Source organism: Ambystoma mexicanum, chromosome 12 (genome assembly GCF_040938575.1).
Source record: "Ambystoma mexicanum isolate Mex_15411 chromosome 12, UKY_AmexF1_1, whole genome shotgun sequence".
Taxonomy (NCBI): Eukaryota; Metazoa; Chordata; class Amphibia; order Caudata; family Ambystomatidae; genus Ambystoma; species Ambystoma mexicanum.
In genome coordinates this window covers 877,093,247-877,114,401 of record NC_090936.1, presented here as the reverse complement: position 1 = coordinate 877,114,401, position 21,155 = coordinate 877,093,247, and the positions used below count along the sequence as shown (strand labels likewise).

At 48.1% G+C, this 21,155-nt stretch overlaps 1 protein-coding gene across 2 annotated transcripts in view; it reads left to right on the top strand.

Annotated features, from left to right (window-relative positions):
* Positions 1 to 21,155, top strand: part of SCYL2 (SCY1 like pseudokinase 2) — a 1,629,773-nt gene that overhangs the window by 97,362 nt on the left and 1,511,256 nt on the right. For both annotated transcript variants that reach the window (XM_069629360.1, XM_069629361.1), the window contains exon 2: positions 5,027 to 5,229. In XM_069629360.1, coding sequence (XP_069485461.1) covers positions 5,035 to 5,229 — 195 coding nt within the window. In that variant the 5' untranslated portion in view covers positions 5,027 to 5,034. The remainder of the gene's footprint in view (positions 1 to 5,026; positions 5,230 to 21,155) is intronic.

The following is a 21,155-nucleotide window of genomic DNA, read 5'->3' as shown; positions in this document are numbered from 1 at the left end:
GCACTCGCTCACAGGATCTTCACCTCGTGGCCCAGGCTTTTTGCGGCGCTTTAACTTGCATGGGTTGTTGCCCCGACGGTGCTGCACCTCTTATGGACCCTACCCATGATGGTTGCACTGGTTGTTTGTTGCACGCTTGATCCCTATGCTTTATGTGATCAGGTGGGGCTCATGTCTGCCCCCGAGTGGGTTCTAGCATGCCAGTGATGACAGGTAGCCTGGGGCGATAGCTACCTATTGTGCCTGCAGTGTTCGGTGCCCACGGGTTATCAGACCCTGTTCCCGGATCCGAGGCGGAGGTATGGTTCCATTGGGGGAGGTGTCGCTGCCTCCCTCAGTTTCACCTTCGGCTCATGCCAGTCCGCGCTAGGTTATTGCCTGCCCAGAGCGCTGTTGTTGTGGCCACACATTGATTCCCCAGTCAGTCCAACCGTTCGTCACCACTGGCTTGGTGCGTGCGCTCACCCCATCCTGTCCTTGATTACTGGGGCTGCTGATTAAGTCCTCCTGGGGTTATCTCTAACCCAGGCTTTGCATTCCCTGCCAGGTCCCCTTATGAGTGATGGTGTATTGGGGAGTGGCGTGCACCTTTTGCCCACTGGCAGTTGAACAGCAATTTCCGGCGCACATGAGCCACTTCAGTTTCTCATTAGGTTTGTTTGTGGATTATTGGTCAGGGTAGCCCCGTAATTCACAGCAGTTGATGTGTCCCTCAGCCGTGAATCTGTTGAGCGCGCGTTTTGCGCTACATTAAGTATTAATGTATGCATTGTCCCGTGGCATAGCTGCGCTGTTGCACGTGTCGTTGGGGCTCACCCCTGCTCTCCGCTCATAGTCCCCTTTCACTACCCTCTGCCATTACTCCCGCTGAGAGCCTTACACCAATTTCGTCGGCAGCTGCCCCAGTGTTGCATGCTGCTTGGTGCCGCTCCACAGGCGATCAGCAGGGCTCCCCTCTCCTTTGCTCTGCCTCCAGGGCTCTTCATTGTGTTCTTTTAATACGCATTTCCTCTGCGCTTGCAGCAGCCCTGCTACTTTGCGTACCTTTTCAGTAGTGCCGCCGGGACATGCTTTTAAGTCCACCGCTCACCTTCGACCTCACCCCACAGTGCAGATGGCTTGTTTCTTTCTGTGAGCGAGCAACTCTGTCGCTAAATTCAGGGCGCACTCTGCTAGGCTTTACTGGCCGACCTGCACACATTCAGTGTTTTCGGGCAGTCTCTCCGTTTATCAGGCGGTGTGGGCCGGGGGCAGTGTCCGTTGCCGCATCCGCATTCAGCCCAGTGCGAGGCGTCCAAGAGCCCGGCTGCACCCTTCACCCGTCTTCAGTCCCCAGCACCATCCGCCATCTTGCCGGCCCAGGGGCGCAGGTTTACCTGCTCCGCTTCACAAGTAACAAGCTCTGATTTCCTTCTATTCACCCCCAGTTAGGTGCGAAATTGCCTGCTTTACGCCACACCTTAGTTTATAGATGTGAGGATTATCTTCAGGATCAGGATGGGAGCTCCGTCGAAGCGTGTCCTACTCCATGAGCTCAGACCACGCCCCCCCCAGATTGGATAGTTGAAAGAGGTGTTTTTTGCAGATCTTTTTGTTTGTATTTTCTAATCGAAGAATAACAATAGGGTGACATGAGAGGGAAGTTGGAGAGAGTAAACCAAAGATAGATGCCAATCAACCAGCAAAACATTTTTTTAACTACAAGTAGTTGGAATAGTTGGTCAATCTGTGGGAAGTCAGACTGAGGAGACAGACAAGAAGTCATGTTTGTAACTTGAGGTTTGTTGAAGAAAATAAGGCCTGTCCAATCTCTACTTCTACAGTGGTGCTTTGCCCTATTTAACGAAAATAAGAAAAGTGTGCTCATCAGGATGTCTTACAAAGCCAATTGTGACGATTCACCAGGTCTCGTCACTACTCCCCAAGGTAAGTCTTTCTGATTCCCATGTCGGCAGACAATATATTGTGAGCATCCAAGTGGGATAAATGCACACCTTTGTTCTAGTTTCAGGAATAGTTGAAAATGGTTAAAGACAATTTGGGTGCAGAGGAGGTAAAACAACCTTGACACGAGGTTGGATATCAAAGGGTGTCCAAGAGTATCGGCCACTGCTATCCCCTGCACACTTTAATGCTGAGAAAGTAAGCCAAAATTAAGAGAGTAGTATAAAGAATATGTAGCTTCCAGGCTTAATTGTATAACAGTATTTCCATACTGTAACAATAATACAATGCAATATCAATTCAGTGTTCTAATTTATCTTTATATTCAAGATCGTCATCACAGCTCACCTCAGGATACCGGATCTCTTCATCGGATCCAGGGATCCAGTGCCCCGAAACGCATTGTGCTGACGACCTTGAATATAAAGATAAATTAGATCATTGACTCGATATTGCATTGTGTTATTGTAACCATATGGAAATGCTGTTATACAAATGAGCCTGTAAGCTACATTAATTACCCTTAATTTTGGCAGATTTTCGCAGCATTAAGGTGTGGCGACAGAAGTGCACAATACTCTTGGACATCCTCCAGACAATATACTCTGGACAGGGAGTACCTTTCTGGAATGGGTGTTTTTGTCCCCGAGGGGGAAGCCACTCCCAATGAGGTCCCACTTGCCTAGAACCTTTAGGAGGGTCTTTCTGAGCAGGCGCGCCTCCCTAGCCTCAAATGGGGCGGCTCCCCTCTGGGGAAAAGGGACAAAATACTCAAGATTCGTCCCGCCTGTTAAACAAAAGAAAAAGTGTAATCCCTAAGTAGTTGAAGCACTACTTAGCAACATTCAGACAGAAAATGACTTCACAGAGTATGTGCTACCTGAGTGGTGCTGGCCCGTACCTGCCCAATGCAGATCTCCAGTGCTTCAGCGCATTCACGAAATTCAAACAAAATACGATATTGCATACCATTTTATTTATGTAGCACAAGCCAAAGGATGTGCGAGTCCCGCTTTCTCAATTAGAACCACCTGAAATGAAAACTACATTTAAAAGCCGAGATTTCTGCACTAACATAGAAATACACCCATATGAGCAGACACTCAAAGGAGAGTGGGCTTATATAAGAAAGCCCAGTCGGAGTTGAAGAATGAGAAGCGAGTTTGGTGACAGTTGGGAAAAGAAGAGACTGGTGTACCAGAGGGGGCTGGAGGTTAAAGGAGGTGGTAGCAAAAGGAGTAGAGGAGCATCTATCTATATAAAACGCTTAGGTATGTTTCCATACTCAGCTGGTGCAATTTATCAGTGTCGGGTTGCACTTTGCTGTCCAAATGGCAAAGTGCACTTATCCGCTATCATTTTAACAAACAGCTGATGCAATTTATTAGTGTTAGGTTGCCCTCTGCTATCCAAATGGCAAAGTGCACCGCTGTGTGCCCTTCCACTTCAACAAAAGTTATCATTTTAACAAACAGACTAAGCACGGTTCTAAGCAGTCACCTTCACCTTCCACTATCGCAAACATTCGGAATCATTTCAAGTTCATTCTTTCCACCCCCACTTCTCTTCACACAGGGCATGGTGGTTCCAGTGTCAATGAACAGTTAATTAGCGTCTCAACATTTCAGTCTCTAAAGAGCGAAACGCTGTAGGACGAATGCCTCCTCATGCCCTAAAAATGAAAGTTGATGCTGTAATTAAGCCACTACGCAATCTTATGCCATCACGGGGTCTCTGCAATGGAACAATCGATGGATTACACTTGGATACTGTTCTTATACTGCGCATACTTCTAATTCCTTCTGATACAAATATGCCTTTCAAATTCATAAGAATACCGCTTCCTATACATTGCACCTTTTCACTGACCAGTAATAAGTCACGGGGACCTATGTCCCCTTCCTGGAAGCGATTAGTGGCAATTCTGATATTTAAGAAGGGGCACAGAAGTGACCCTATGAATTACCGACCAATATAGACCGTTAAGATATGCTAGAACGGTGTATGTTGCCGAACACAGCTAGTGAGAAGATAAAAGGAGGAGTAGAGCACCAGTGACCAGAAGGAAGACCTGAGAGAGAAGTGGTGAAAACAGAAGTAAGACCCGAGTAGGAGAAGGTGATGACAGACTGTGTCAATAGATTGTAGGAGATTGTAAGACTCAAAGCTGTGAAAGGGGCAGTTATGGTTGCAAAGTGGTTGGAGGAAGAATAGACAGGGAGTCATGCATCCAAACTTCACATGTGTGTGAGAAGCTATGCATGGGTTAGTGTTTGAGGAGGCCAAGAAGGAATTTTAATACATAGATTGGTACAGAGGTGGGGGAAGTACCAGTATGCCCCTTAAGAAAGGGCTTATGTCAAGATGAAAAGGAGGTGAGTAAAAGTGGGCTGGTTGGCTCCTTTTTATATAGCCTATATCCTTGGGTAGGGAGGTGGCCAAGAGCCCAAAGGTCAGCCTGAACACCAAGTGAGCCTGCTGGCCTGTGCTCAAGTCTGAGTCAGGAGCAGGGATCTCCTTCGTGCTAACTGCCAATACCCACAGAAGAATGTTGCAATTGAGTAAACCAGGTTAAGAGACCAATGACTATGAGTGATGCGGTTTAAAGATGCAGAAATATTTTGGAGAGAAATTTATGTCGGTTTTGAAAAGACTCCCAACACATGAACTGCCATTCCGAGACACCATTTTGCTTGAACTGGCCCAACTTTGGGTTAAATCCCTATTGAACCCGTTTATTGAACATGCAAGTATGTCTTTCTTTCTTTGTTTCGAAATGAGGTACGCTGGTCCATTAACCTTTGTGAGCAGAAGCCAAATTAGTTTCACAACCTTTTGGCTTTGATCAGTAGAGTAGGAAACAATAGAGAATGGATAAGTAAGAATGTTTAAGCCACTAGCCTTTTTGTAAATGGATTCCACATTGACTCTTTTGATGAATTCCTCCTATTTCTATTTATTGGACTGAAATTATTCTTGTACATTCTGTGGCATTGAACACTGCAAGTGTGGCACCTGTGCAACTAGACACAACAAAGAGCTGTAAAACAAAAAATGTATACCTTGTTTTCTATTTCTTTAGGTAAATACATGTATGAAGTTGGAACGATGGAGTCTATGTTAAATAAATTGAAGAGTACAGTTACAAAAGTAACTGCCGATGTTACCAGTGCTGTGATGGGAAATCCTGTTACAAGGGAGTTTGATGTAGGTCGACATGTTGCTAGTGGCGGTAATGGACTTGCGTGGAAGATTTATCATGGCATTAAAAAGTCAACAAAACAGGTTGGTTTAATTTGTTATTTGTTCTGAAATAATGCATTTGTTATTCTGAGATAATCAAGTTGGGGTTAGGTCACAAGTTTAATTCGAGGGGATTGGGTCCTCCGACGTATTCCATATTTATGACATGTAATCACCACAGCTGTGCTGCTTCGGAAACTTTTTTCTGCGTCCTGCGTCGAAGACGTCGATGCGCCGTCGTCTAGGACCTCCTCCGACGTCATCCGATGTGATAAGTAGGACGCGCGACGCCCGTAGCCTCAGTTCCGTTTTTTCCGCGAACGTGTTGCTTCGTGAATCTCGGTTAACGCCTTGACTCTTTGGAGTTCTGTTCTTCTCGGTTCTTCGAACCTGTTCGTTTTTGTGAAAATCCTTCGTGTGAAGATGTCTTCTACTTCGTCTTCGACCCCGCGTCCGGCCTTCAAGAAGTGCGGGGAGTGTGGGTCCAAGATGTCGGTGACGGACTCGCACAACGCCTGCCTCTGGTCCCTCGGGGAGGCCCACGACACGGATGACTGTATCGACTGCCAGTCGCTCACGTCCAAAGCCTTATGCGAACGTAAGAAGCAGTTGTCGGTAGGTCGGGTGTCCAGGCCCCGGAAGTCGAAGTCTGCGGGGCTTTCGACGGATGATTCGAGGGGTGACTCTCCGCGTCATTGTCGGAAGTCTTGTGGATCTCCTTCTAGGAGTCGGTCTCGCCACTCCTCAGCCTCTTCGAGGCATTCTCGGAAGCGCCGACACCGGTCGTCTTCCAGGTCCTCTTCGGAGGACTCTGCCCGGCACGTCGCTTACCCCACCAGCCGTGCGACGCCGGAGGAATGGGCTTCCTTCGGGAAGAAAATGCTGGCGATTCTCGAGTCGCAGGGTACTAAGCCGTCCGCGCCCCCGAGTGGGGTCGGTCGTGAGAGGTCGAGAGACACCGCTCGCAAGAGTGGTCGGCACGAGTCACGGGAGAGGTCCCGTTCGGACAAGGAGACTCGTTCTCGACGTACCCGTTCCAGGTCCCGGTCCTTGACGTGTTCGAGACTGTGTGCACCTGCGAGGTCTTCGAGGAAGACATCGACGTCTGGGGCGTCGACAGGCTTTCTCGAGGCTCCGGCTCCGAGGAAGTCATCGAAGCCGTCGACGCTCAGGTCGTCGAAGGACACGCTCGGGGCTCCGGCTTCGAGGGCTGTGTCGACGCCGCCGATGCTGGCGGCGCTGCATCTGACATCGACGCCGATTTCCTCGACGCCAATGCCTGTTCTCTCGACGCCGGCGCCGATTCGCTCGACGCCATCAATGCCTTTCGTGTCGGAGGTACCCTGTGGCACGGGGGAACCCCCTAGGAAGGCTCTGGTTAAGAGCAAGCACTCTAGGGTGCCTTCTTTTCGCCACCTGGAATATATTTCAGAGGCGGATGAGGATTCTGATGGCCTGGTTCCTAGTCAGGTTCCAGATGAAATTGTCTCGGGCCATAGTCAGTTTGACGATTTGAGGCAGTCACTGCATGATGCCAGTGGACTGGACACCTCTCCGGAGGTGGAGTTTCGTAGGCCTGAGCCTGGCTCTCATGCCAATTCCTCGTACCGGCGCCTTATGGCTAGGGTTTCTGAGCACTTGGGATGGTCTGCTCCCCTAGGGGAGTTTGTGCAGGATGATCTAACGGACATCCTTGATGTTGGTCCCCCAACTGACCCGGTACTGCCGTTCCATATGGCTTTACAGAGAAGGGTGGCGGCGGCTTGGACTGCTCCGGAGAGTCTCCTGGCGGTGGGCAGATCCTTGTTGTGAAAATACCTTCCAGCCAGTAGCGACCCCTGCTACTTGAGCAGGCACCCCACTCTGGAGAGTTTGGTGGTGTAGACGGCCACGGCCCCGGCAAAGCAGGCGTCGTACCCTACCATCCCTCCTGATAGGGACGACAAACGTTTTGATGGCTGGGCGAAGAAAGTGTTTTCTTCTGGTGGTATGGCGCTTCAGGCGGCCAACTCCATTTGTGCCTTGTCTCGTTTCACACACACTCTGTGGAACTGTGTTGCGTTAGCGGCTGAACATATTCCTGAAGGGGACGAATGGGATGGTTTCCTTGCTATGGTCCAGGATGGTAAGGATGCCATGTGTGAGTGAGTTCAGTCGGGTTTGGACCTCCGCCCTGAGGGTTTTCACCAAGCTCATGGTGGTGGTGGCAGCGCATCTCAGGCGAGGGGGGGGGGTTCACGTCTACCCCTACCTGGACGATTGGTTGATCAGGGGGAGCTCTCCCGAGCAAGCCCTGGATCATCTGTCCGTCACCTGCCACTCCCTTCACAGGCTGGGCTTCTCCCTCAATTTAAAGAAGTCCCATTTGACGCCAACACGGCGGCTCCAGTACATCGGAGCAGTGCTCGACACTTCCCTGGGGCAGTGTTTTCCTCCCCAGGTGAGGGCTCTTCACATTCAGCAGATGGTGCACAAGTTTCAGCATGCCCAGACGCTCCCAGCGTTCGAGTTCTTGAGGTTGCTCGGCCTCTTGGCATCCTGCATTCTTCTGGTGCCAGAGGCTCGTCTGCGGATGAGATCTTTGCAGTGGGCACTCAAGACGCAATGGTCGCAGTCCTCCGGCAGGATGTCGGACCCGGTTCAGGTGCCGCCCTCGGTCGCCCGGGACCTTCTGTGGTGGGCCGTAGAAGGCAACTTGATGAAGGGGGCTCCATTTTGGCTTCCCTGGCCGGAGGTGACGATCGTGACGGATGCATCCCTCACGGGATGGGGAGCTCATGCCAACGGGCTGACAGTCAGCGGTCGTTGGTCTCCGTCGGAGTCCAGACTCCATATCAATCTGTTGGAGCTGAGGGCCGTCAGGCTAGCCCTGAAGGCTTTTCTGCCGACTGTGCGAGGAAAGAGTGTCCTGATCCTGACGGACAACACAGTGGCCATGCACTACCTCAACAAAAAGGGGGGGGCAGGGTCACTTCCTCTGTGCAGGGAGGCGATGCAGCTCGAGTTCTGGGCCATCCAGCAGGAAGTTTCGATCTCGGCAGTTCATCTGGCCGGAGACGAAAACGTGACGGCGGATGCTCTCAGCAGGCAGAGCGCGATTAATCACGAGTGGGAGTTGGCTCAGGAGATTCTCCTGTTGATCCTCGCCCTTTGGGGGACCCCTCAAGTGGATCTCTTCGCCTCCAGTGTCAACCGGAAGTGCGAAAGGTTTTGCTCGCGGGAATTCCCTCCAGAAGGAGCCTTAGGAGACACGTTTGTGGTGGAGTGGTCATTCCCGCTGCTGTACGTGTTTCCTCCAGTCCCCGTCATCCCGCAAGTGCTGCGGAGGTTACGGAAGTTCGGTTCCCGGATGATCCTCATTGCTCCGGCGTGGGCTCGGAGGACGTGGTACCCGGACCTTCTCGACTTGTCCATCTGCCCTCCACGTCGTCTTCCCTACCGAGACGATCTGCTCTCACGGGAGGGGGGTCAGGTTCTCCATCCAGAGGTCAGATCCCTCAACCTTCACGCTTGGCTTCTGAAAGGTTGAGGTATAAGGATTGGGACCTCCCTGAAGACGTGATGGAGGTGTTGCTTTCGGCCCGAAGGCCAGCAACAAAGTCTCTGTACCGTTGCCGTTGGCGTAAGTTCTGCGACTGGTGCAGAGTTCAGAGTGTGGATCCTTTTGCATGTGACATCCCCATGGTTCTGTCCTTTTTACTTTCTTTTGCCCACAGGGGCTTGCAAGTGGGTACCATTAAAGGTTACCTGGCGGCGCTGTCCATCTTTAAGCGCTCGTCTGAAGAGTGTTCTTACTTTAAAATCCCTTTAATTTCACAGTTTCTGAAAGGGCTCACTAATGTGTTCCCTCTGTCACCTTTCCTGGTGCCCGGTTGGGATTTGAACCTGGTTCTTAAGTTTCTTATGGGTGCTCCGTTTGAGCCTTTACATTCTTGCCCTTTGAGGCTGTTAACTCTGAAAACTGTGTTTTTAGTTGCGGTTACTTCCGCTCGCAAAGTGAGTGAGTTACAGGCACTTTCAGTTAAGCCACCCTTCACTGTATTTCACAAGGACAGGGTTGTCCTTAGAGTTCGTCCTTCTTTTCTTCCGAAGGTAGTGACGGAATTTCATTTGGCCCAGAAGGTTGTTCTTCCGGCATTCTATCCTCCTCCGCATCCTGGTAAGGAAGAGGAGAGGCTCCATAGGCTTGATCCTAGGAGAGCTTTAAGCTTTTATGTTTCACGCATGTCCCGGGTCAGAGTGGACGATCAACTCTTTATTGGTTACGCTGGAAAGCGTTTGGGGCAAGCTGTGACGAAACAGACTTTGCGGGCCCATTCTACCAGGGGTATGGCTGCATCTACTGCCCTGCGGAGGGGTGTTCCTATTCGCAACATCTGTGATGCAGCCACCTGGGCTTCAGTACATACATTTGTACGTCACTATTCCCTCGATTCCATCCGAGGACAGGATCTGGCAAGGGGGTCCTTTGCTCTGCTATTTGATTGGCTATTCTAAATTTTGATTCTAAATTCTTTCCCTCCTCCTTGCTCTGGTACTGCTTTGGTAGTCTGTCATAGATATGGAATACGTCGGAGGACCCAATCCCCTCGAAGAACAAGTTACTTTCTTACCTGGTAACGTTCTTTCGATGGGATGGTCCGACGACGTATTCTATATCGCTCCCGCCCTGCCTTCCCCGCTGCAGAATTTCTTTTGCGATTGCAGCTTACGTTCTGCAAGGTTTTGTGTCTGACTGGCAGTTGACTAATGTCACACGTTCTGGGGGAAAAAACTACAACTGAGGCTACGGGCGTCGTGCATCCTACTTATCACATCGGATGACGTCGGACGTCGGAGGAGGTCCTCGATGACGGCTCATCGACGCAGGACGCAGACGCCGAAAAAAGTTTCCGAAGCAGCACAGCTGTGGTGATTACATGTCATAGATATGGAATACGTCGTCGGACCATCCCATCGAAAGAACGTTACCAGGTAAGAAAGTAACTTGTTCTTTGTAAGCATAAAATAATTGTAGTTGCGCAACTCAGGGAAATGCCTTTTTCTTTTTAAGGTGAAAAAAAATCCATCCATGTAGTTAATGCCTCCTGATGTAGGAGATGCACAGCAGTATTTTATCCATGAATCTCGTTCTTCAACAGCACCTTCCACAAAGATTCTGTGTTTGCCACATTAATATGGCAAATCAATTAAACCATGGTCCCAAAGAAAATGGTGCAGTCACTTTGCTGGTTCTAGTATGCTTTGAGGATGGCACTTTAGGCTTCCGGTTGCTTTGCAGCACTTCTGGGTTGTGCTGGGTCATTTTGACTGAAAATAAATGACAAACCTCTTTGTGATGCCTTCTAATGAGGCCTGTAGACAAATAAGATGATAGTCTAAGGTAGGAGTAGTTGAGCCTGCCGCCTCCTTTTTAAAATAAAAAACACCCAATGCGTCAAACACTGGTCCTTGAATAGAGGCCATTTCACAGAGTTGGACAGAATGATAAAGCTTACATTTTGAGAGAACTCTGGGTTATTTTGCCTCCACAATTCTTCTTTGCCTCCTGGTATGATGTCCTTGCCTTATTTCGGTTTTCTGTTTCTCTCCTCCTCTGTTTCCTGCCTCCTGTTGTCCTCTTCCTCTGCTCTGTCTTGCCACTTTTTCATGCCTTTTTTTATTTTCTTTGTTTATGCAACTGCTACATTTGCTGCTGCCAGAAGACATTGGCTTACTGCCTCTTAAGATTCCAGCTGCTCCCCATTCTCTGTTTTCTGCAGTCTCTGTTCTTCCTCTTAAGCATCCTTTCACTGTGATCTGTGGGCTTTGCATCCCGGCCATAGTCCCTTGTAAGCCCACACTACCAGCTCACCCTTAACAAGCAGCCGCCTCTCAGTTGACCTTATTTGTCCCCAAAATCTCTTTGTACCATTTCTCAAGTTCCCTTTGCAGCCCCTTCAATGTGTGTCCCAGTGCATCCTTTTCATGTCAGGAAAGACCATGCAATGAAGGCCATCTCTGCACGCCATCTCTATAGCACTTTTCACACGAGTAAAAGTATTTCCCACATTCTTGTTCATAGTCATCCTTTAGGTGGTTTCGGCTTTCCATCACAATGAGTCTGCTGTTCCTTAAATATTCTTTCATATCCTGGCCAACTAGAGCAGCCTCCCAAGTGAAGTACATAAATCATGAGGGGAGGGAAGGAGAGGTATGTTACTTACCGGGTAGTGGAGGTTGCTGGTGGAGGTGTGGGGGTATGAAAGTTTGGTTTGGACAGGTTGGTTGTTAATTGTTTCAATGTTTCTGTCAGCTAAGAAGGTGGGAAATCTGCAGGACAGCAAAAGTGACAGGATATTGTTGGAAAGAGATACAAAGTGGTCAGGATTCCCACTTGATGTGAGGCAAGGTGCTTTGCGGTCCGAGCTGGGATGGGAGGTTTATGTCGGAGGGGCACAGGTGGGGGCCACTACTGGTTAATGTTGCAACTAACACTCTGTAAAACAGATGGCTATGGAGCTACATCTAATGTCCTGGAATATAAAGAGCCTCAACTGTCCCTCAAAATTATGTAGAGTGTTACTATATCTAGTGAGGCACCATACCGATGAAGCGTTGTTTTTTAAAAGAAACTCATTTGACGCAGACACATGAGATGACATTTTAAAAATCATGGGGTGGTCATCATTATTATTTCTCTTATTCTACAGGGGTGTGCACCTTAAACCACAAGTCCTTAGTCTTCCGGCTTATCGAAGCAGCCAGAGACTCTGAAGGCAGAGCACTGAAAGTTACTGGGGACATCCATAACCGTATTATTAGGCTAGTTAAATGTTATGTTCCGAACACTTGACACGCTACAGTCCTTGGAGTGGATCAAACAGCAATTGCTGAAGCATACTGACACTGATAATCTGGGTGGGGAATTTTAATACAGTGCTTGATTCCAAAATAGGCAGGTTCACAGGGATCACCAGAGTGATTCACAAGACGGTAGGCTCTGCTCCATTTATTCACTGACTTGACACTTGGAGGGATAGGCACCTGGCAGAAAGTGGATTCACGTGTAAGTCAGCATTGCATCACTCGGCTTCCCATATTGATTATATCCTAGCATGCAATAGGGGAGCAGGTTGGATAATGGAATGTGAAATAGTAGCACGTTCATTGTCAGATCGTGCCCCGGTGAGCTTGCGCTTTTGTATCCCAAGGATACTTTATGCCTCCTGCTCTCAGTGCAGAAAAGTGGTGCCTATAAAGGCACTGAGAATTGATTGCCCTCACCACTACCACTCTAGAGAAGCTAGAGATTGAGCGATTATAGTCACACATAGTTTAACATAGCACAGGCATTTCTCACAGAACAAACATGATACTAATTAGCAACCGAAGGCAAACTCAATGAAAAAAGTTCATAAACATATCATTTTAATCATATAAATGTTAAAAATGAGATAAATTCATACATCAGTGCATCAGATTGAAACACAAAACATCTGTCTAACCACTAAGACAGAAAAAAACAAGAAATGGGTAATTCAATACACCCCATTTAAAAAATTAAAAAAACAATTCATATAGCTGTAATGCCTATATTTAGACATTATTTGAGACGTAGGGTGTCGACATGTTTTGGCCCAAAGACGAATTGGACATTTTCTCATGTGTCCATTCGGAAGTAAGTGTTGTGGCCATCTTCAGGACAAATGATTTCTTCATACTAGGTCTTTTGTATGATGTGGATGAAACATCATGGATCTAAAGAGATCTAAAAAGATGTCTGCATAATTAGTTCACTAGTGAGAAGTAAAACCTGCAAGATGTTTCATAGTCTGATTTATACAGAGGATATACCTACTGCTAATGTCAGTACAACATTTCCACTGTGACATTAGACTAAACAAAGCATAAACTATGTTAATTCTATACAGTGTAGCAATGTACAGTGTAGCTGTACATTGCAGCACTGAGCATGCACAGTACCCCGACTACGCCTCTAGGTATCCCCAAAAGATGTCCAAGTGGAACGAGGAACGATCTCTGAATTAAATGGCCAGGGAAATTTGTTTGCCCCCCCCCGCCCCCAACTCCTCTCCTCAACAGGATAATTCACAAGATGCACCAGAGACAAGTTACACTAATTCTGATAGCAACAACGTGGGCTTGCCAGCCATAGTTCTAGCGTTTCATGAACATTTCACTTTGCCTCCAGCGAAACTGCCTTGCCCCTACAACACGCTGTCCCAGGATCAAGGGACAAAACTGTGCCCATTCCCTCACACACTCAACTTAGCAGCTTGGCTCCTGAGGTCATAGAGTTCAGGCATCTTCAACTGCCTCAAAGATGTATGGACATTCTTAAAGAGGCACATAAATCAAATACCATACACTGTTATTCCAGTAAATGGAGCTACTTTGTAATTTGGTGTGGTACCTGTAACATTAACCCAATTGATTTTTCACCCACACACATAGTCCTTTAGCTGACTCACCTCTTAGACTCAGGACTAGGTTTAACTCACTAAAAGTCCACCTTTCTGCTAACAGCACCTCTCAAAGCAAGGTTTCCTGGTGGAAAGCCCCTGTAATGAAGGCTTTCATGGAAGGGGTGAAAAGACTTCACCTACCTATTTCTAATCCAACTCCCGGATGGGACTTGAATGTCGTCCTTACTAAACTTATTGGCCCTCCTTTTGAGCCAGTGCACAAAAACTAGTCTTAAGGTTCTCACCTATAAGACTGCTTTTCTGGTGGCTATTACTTCCATTTGGAGGGTAAGTGAACTGCAAAATCACTTAGGAGGACAGATCAATTCTTTGTCTCCATTGCCACTAGTAGAGAAGAAGATCCTGTGTCTAAGTCGGCAATATCTAATTGGATCGTTAAATGTATCCAAATGTGTTACTCTCTGTCAGAGAGCTTTACCTTTTACGCCAGGAGCACATTCTACTCGAGGCACAGGAGTGACTATAGCTTTCATTGGAAATATTCCACTAGATGATATTTGCAAAGCAGCTACCTGGAGTTCTGTTCACACCTTTACACAACATTACTGCTTAGATACTGTTTTTTATTCCAACTACCCTATGTATTCTTCCCACCTTTCCTCTTCTTTTCTGCCCTCCCCTTTCCTTCCATCACACTCACACTCACTCGCTTTCTCACCTTGCGCAATGTTCACTCTGGCCCTCTCCACAGGCCCACCCAAGCGCTCCACTCGACACGCTGGCCCTCCCCACTCACTCTGTTAGTATCCAACGGCCCTCTCCACAGGCTCACTGTTCCCTATATTAGATCAAATAGGCGACGTCCTGCCTCTGTGCTGTCTGCATGCGTCTGCTGCTACGATGCGAAGCTCACTATTTTACATAAGGTATCTCAGGGTGTTTACTCTTCCACCATGATTCCGCACCCTAAAACAACACTAACTACCACACGTGTTCCTCTCTATACCCCCAGATCAGGGAAAAAATTGTACAAAAATTCAGAAATTCAATGATGCAACTATGCAATCGCTGGTACTATGAGCAACTCCCGTCTAACGGGGTTCACCACATACTATGCACCTCTCCTGCTTCTAATGCAGGCGTGCCCACACTCGCGTCCACTCCCTATTGGGTGGTACGCACTAGTTTCTAATACTTTGGCCGATCGTCCTCCCTCCCTTGGATTCATCTTAGGCACAATAAAAATCTGTCCCTCCTCTGCCGTGGCATGCAACAACTATGCAGTGCATTGTTGCATGGTTATATTCACATCCTAGAGACCCTTGAGTCACCTCAGCACCAAGCCTGCAGCACAAGCTCACCCTTCCTACTGAGCGCGGGCGGTGCTCTGACCAGTCCGACCTTTGTGAACTGTGTGATGAACATTGGTCAGGTCTGTGGTTGCCGGACCAGCACCCCCCAGAAGAGCGGACTGGATACCCTCAGCTAACTGGGAGGACAGAGGATCTCGCTGGGGCCTCCAAAATATTTATCAAGGGTCCTCCACTACTCGTAATAAATAATCACCACGGGTAGTCCAAAAAGAAGCGCACACCGGACAAGAAGTAACACTCTTTTACAGCTGAGCGTGCACAAATTAAACAGAACAGTGAACCAGAACTGATTGATGAGAGCTGACATCTGGGCATGCAGCGAACATTCGTTTTATACTTTGAATACAATGGTTATAGCATTAGCAACAGTTGCAGCTTAAATGTTCATATTTTCCAATGTTCCCATGAAACTCATTGGCTAATCTACGTCATATCCTTCGCTCTAAGCATATGTTATTGGAACGCGATTGGCGCAAACAGGTCATCAGTATCCCAAAACATCACCTCCCCGTGTGGTGCCTCATCACTTCTCACACCTCCTGGCAGCAAATTGCAATTGGTAAAATAACATGTGTGCTGACAGCTGGGACTTTATTATTCTGCCATTGGTCAGCGCCATTGCGTAAGAAACACGAGACACCCAGCTTCTGGTGGGAAGGTAGACATTAACACAGCACCTGCTGGATAACGGCCTTCGCAGACCTTGTTATGGATGCTCTGAAGGCTGGCTACCTCCCAGGGACCCAGAAACTTAGTGTCTGATTGCTCCTCTCAGGCACGCTGCTCTGTGCAGTTTCCCCATTCCAATAGCCACCTGCCGAAAGGCATTCATAGCTATGTGAACGGTTCTCTGGCTCAGGTCCATTTCCCCTCTACCCCTAAGTGCCTGCGGGATTGGCTTACTGCCCCATCATTACATCACCCACTGCTATCTCAGCTGCTCTGCCCTTGACGTGCAGCCTGAGCTTCGCCTCCCTAATCCGTGATGTGTTGATCATGTGCTCAGTGCATGTTTCCCGGGTGAGGCCCAACCTGGGGGCATCCCTGCTACGTGTGTTTACATGGGATTTTCCCCTATATCGTAGTAATGTACATAAGCTCCCTGGGCCGATGGCAGGCACAGTGCGACCTTACCCCCTGCATTTCCCTGCAAGGCCTTTGTTCATGGCGTTACTACAGATCGTTTATGCGCCCATCTTTTTTTCCCCCATAGGAGGTGTCCCAGCCCCTCTTGCTTATTCCCATAGGTGCACCCCCCTATCTGGCGCTGAAGTAGCACCTTTAATACACTCAGCTGGGTCAGGCGGTGTTAAGAAATCTCTTTGTCGCTGTTCCTTCAAACACCCCACCTCCAGCTCTTGGTACTGCTTGCTAGTCTATGCACATCATGTCATTCTAAGCAGATTCATAAGCATCAGAAGCATACATTACTTACCGTAATCGTATTTCTGGTGCTTGTATCTGCTTAGATTTAAATGCGCCCACCCTTCCTCCCCTCTTGGAGCTGAAGGCACATCGACATCTTACACCTTCATGTCTTCCTGTACTCTCTTCAGGATCCCTCATGGCAGAACAAAAACAACCGGTGTTAGGCAGAAACCTGTGCAGTTCCCTCTGGGACCACTGCAAAAGATCTAAGACTACAGGTGGTTGGCAGTAAACCCAATTGGTAGCAGTCTGCACCACCCAGATTTACCTAGTAGCTGTGGCTGAGCAGTCCGACTTCTCTCAAGATGAGTTAGGCAGTATACAGAGTATTCACAATAGGTCAAAAGAACACAGTAGAACAAGCAAACACTGACCAGAGCTTGGTATAAAAGAGAAATCATTATTTATTTAAAAACACATCTAGTTAAACACACTGGCACTAATGTTAAGCAGTTCAGAAACACGGTCACTAAAAGATATACACTCCCTTTAACGATTATTAGACAAGTCTTAAGTAAGGCAACGCTTATTTTCAGACAGCGGTGAGCGCTTAACGAAGATGGCACTCTAATCAATCGGTTTAAGAGGGAATGAAAGGCAGAGCAAAGATAGAAACAGATCCCAACACTTTCGGACAAACACAGTAGGAGAGAAAGGCAGGTTAAAACCGTAAAGTCAAAGTTAACAAGGCCGGACCCACTTTAAGAGGCTCCGGTTGAAATGTGTCCAAGGTCACACGGTTGAAAGGCCCCAAAAGTCTCACAAAAGGTTCAGAAAGAGTTGGACCAACAGAAAGGGACCAGTTAGATGGTCAAGGCAGCCAGCCCAGTCCAGAAGGTTAAGGGATTATTGTTACCTTGTAGCAATCTTTAGAAAGGGAGGCCTGGCGGACACGGTACCTTAAAATGGTGAGAACGCTCCAGCGGGGGCTGTTGTTCCTGGCAGTGGGTGCAAGTCGGTGCTTCGTCCGGGGAAGAGAGGATCTCGTCGGGGAGGAAAACAGGAGTCCGTTGCACTGCCAGGGAAGAAACCAGCCGTGGAGTTCTCAATTAAAAGGAGCGGTCCTTTTATTCGTGGTCCAGTAGTAAGTGGCTATCCGGTTGCCGGGGTGCTTGGCACGGGCAATTCGACCACAAGACATCCTGGGATGCGAGAAAAGAAGGTAAACTGGTTGTGCCCACCAGTCAAGGGAAGAAGACTCTCCAGCAGGGAGATCTCCTCTGTCGTTGTGAAGTGGTGAGTCGGTTCAGCAGGGCTCCACCGGTGGTGTCGTCGTAGCAGGTCGGCTCAGTTTCTCCCTCGTCGGATTTTCAGGTCCTGTGGCGACTTCTGAAGTTCCAGTCCCAAAAGCCCTGCTTTTATGCAGCACACCCCCATTCACTCAGCCTAACTGTCAATCAAACATGCTAAGTGGTGAGCCGGCCGGCTCACCACTTGGGCCAATCATACAAGAGTGCGACTTGAGTTGCCAAGGCAACTCAGTCCAGGGTGCCTAAACCCCCTCCCGCACCCCCGGTGGTACCCAGACAGAGTGGCACCACTTTTGGAGGCTTCTGTGGAGAAGCCCGCCAAAAAGTGGAACAAAGGGCTCGACCTTTGGTTTGGAGTTAGAGGCGAACACAAATGCCATTTTAAAACCGACTTTTGGCAGAAAATACCAACCGGTGAATTAGTATTAATTAAATAAACCAGCGGTATGTTAGAGGCTATGTTAAAAAAGTATTAGCCTCGAACAATGGGAAAATCCCATAGAGATATATTCGCGTTTGAATATAAAAAGTAGTATCCACTGCCACCAGCCAAAAATCGACGAGGGAGGACGGGACAGTGCCCCCCTCGCACAACAGACCCAGGGGCAATCGAATTGCCCCTACCAGCACGTCCACAATATGATGGTTTGTACTGGTTCTGTTAGTAATTTGGGACTAGTAAAGCCAATGGTGACTTTACATGCCCTGAGAGACAGTAGTCAGTCCCAGGGTATGGAGTCTATGGTGGGGGGTCACTATGACACCCCGGTGTTAGGGCACGGAGGGTGCTGTGTAACACACATAGGAAAAACATATGAGACCCTATGGAGTAAAGGACCCCATAGCCCATAAAACACATTAACATTCAAAGGAACACCACAAATCATGTCCAAAAGTGGGAGAAAAAGAGTCTCACTCTTGGCAGGAGAAAAAAAACAAACTCCAGAAAAGCTGCTGGGGGACTCACTAGGTTAGGAAATTCAGCCTAAACGGAGAATTCTCCCTAACAACCGGGGGGACCTCGACACGTGAGGGATCATGTATACGCTATACTTCACAGTAAGGATAGTGTTACAGACATGACTAAGTCGATGCCTTTTTGATCTTCGAAAAAAATGATGCAATACTCTGCATTTACCACTAGATGTCAGGCTATATGCACAGCATATGAATCTAAGCAGATACAAGCACCAGAAATATGATTACGGTAAGTAATACATGTTATAAGTTGGGTCTCAGCAGATAAGTCCTAGTAAGTTTCTTAGCACTGAAGTCATTGTAAGTCTTGAAATCTGTCCCATAGTGCATCACATTCAGTTTGAATAGGGTTCCTTGTAGAATAATTTGTTCATAAATCGCAACTTGTAGCATTATCTCAGTTCATTCCTGATATAGGTTTCGAGTGGTTTCCTTCAGTGTCTTGTAATTCTTCTTCTAGCGTTGGCTAAGGCAAGTTGCCTCCATTTCTCTTGTTGGTACTGTAGGGCCATGTGTCTTTGTGGGTGGCCCAGTATTCCAAGCTCTGATGTATTGTTCTCGGGAGGGTGTGTGAGGAATGGGTCCCAGATATATTTGTGAGTTAGTTGCTAAAATTAACTTACAAATTATTATCCTCAGAGACCTCAATCTAGGACTTGGCGACCCCAGAGATCCTACGGCACTAGACGTGGAAAATGCCCTTTCTAACTCTGGCTTCACCCTACACATCCAAAAGCCTACACACTCGAAAGGCAGGACCCTTGATTAGTTAGCCAGTTCTAACTGCAATATTAATGTCCTGGCCTATACCCCTTGCTTATGGTCAGACCACCACATTATCACTTTTAATATTGAAGCTTCCCCCCCGTATCCCAACCTTGATAACGCTTGCTCTCCCAACCAGAAACAAAAAGGACATAACCAAGGAGAAACTTCTCCCTCTGCTACTCCCTTCGCTTAAAGCTGCCACTGACTCCGGCGATGACCCCACCACTCTAGCTGACATCTATAACTGCAGCATGCTCACAGCTATAGATGCTAGTGCCCCCATCAAACTGAGGAAGGCCAAACCACGGGCACACCTTAACTCTTGGTTCACACCACAGTTAAGAGTACTCCGCAAAACTAAACGCTGTGCTGAAAATCGTTGGAAAAGTCACCCTTCTGACGCGCACAAAGACGGCTTCTTCTTGGCTTCGCTCACCTACAAAGCAGCCATCATAGAGGCGAAAAAAGAGTCCCTTAATAACCACATCCTGCAAGCGGACTCCAACTCCAAGGAACTCTTTAAGTCCTAAAAGAGCTTGAATCTCCCGTGAGCCCCCCCGACACCTGCATTAAAGATAGCAAATGGTGTGCTAACATTCAGGCAGCACTACTGAACAAAATCGCCACGCTTCAATCTAAGATCACAGCTAAAAAAGACAGTCGGAAACTGGACAACCGTCGTCCTACCACAGCTGGGACCCACTCACCCGACTTGCACAATCTCACGGTTTGCCTTCTCTCCTCTCACCACGGCGGAGGTGGAAAACATTATCTTGAGAATCAAACCATCCAACTGCCAGGGTGATCCCTGTCCTGCCCCTATCATTAAGGAATCGGCACGTGATCTGGCCCTATTTATCACATCCTTCATTAATGCTTCCTTTAAAACAGGAACTGTCCCTGACAACCTCAAGGACGCATGGGTGATTTCCCCCCCCCCACCCCCTGCTCAAAAAAACCCTCCCTGGACCCGAGCATACCCACCAACTACCGTCCTATTACTACTGTCCCGTTCCTGCTAAAAATCCTAGACTGCTCAGCATATCTGCAAATCCAAGAGTATTTGGAAGCCAATAATCTTCTAGGTCTTAGACAATCCGGCTTCCGCCCCAAACACGGAACTGAGACAGCGCTACTAGACTTAAAAACTCAAATTGAAGTCTTAAAGGACAACGGCAAACTGGCCCTGTTACTCCTACTCGACCTCTCTGCGGCATTCGATCTGGTCAATCACCAAATCTTATGCAAGCATCTGCACTCTGCCGCCCACTTCTCTCCGTCAGCTACGGCCTGGATCAAATCATTCTTGAGTAATAGATCTATGCGTGTCTTTTCTCAATCTGCAGCTGCAGATCCCTCCCCTATTCTCTGCGGCGTCCCCCAAGGCTCTTGCGTGTCGCCAACTCTCTGACGTTTTTACAAAACCGCTCTTTGTTGTACTTGACTATCTGGGTGTCTTACACGAATTACGCTGACGACACCCAGATACTCATTCCCATTACTGGAGACTACGTGGCTGAAACGGGCCCTTAATGATGTCTACATGGTCATCCAAGCTAGGATGGCACAACACCAACTATGCCTCAACGATGACAAGACTGAGCTCCTCATCCTGGGCACTACGCAACGCCTCAGTAAACTTGAACCGTTTTACCAATCGTTTATCATCGACGGCAACACTATCCAAGTCTCGAAAGACACGAAAACCTTAGGTGTCTACCTTGACGCCACCTTATCCCTAT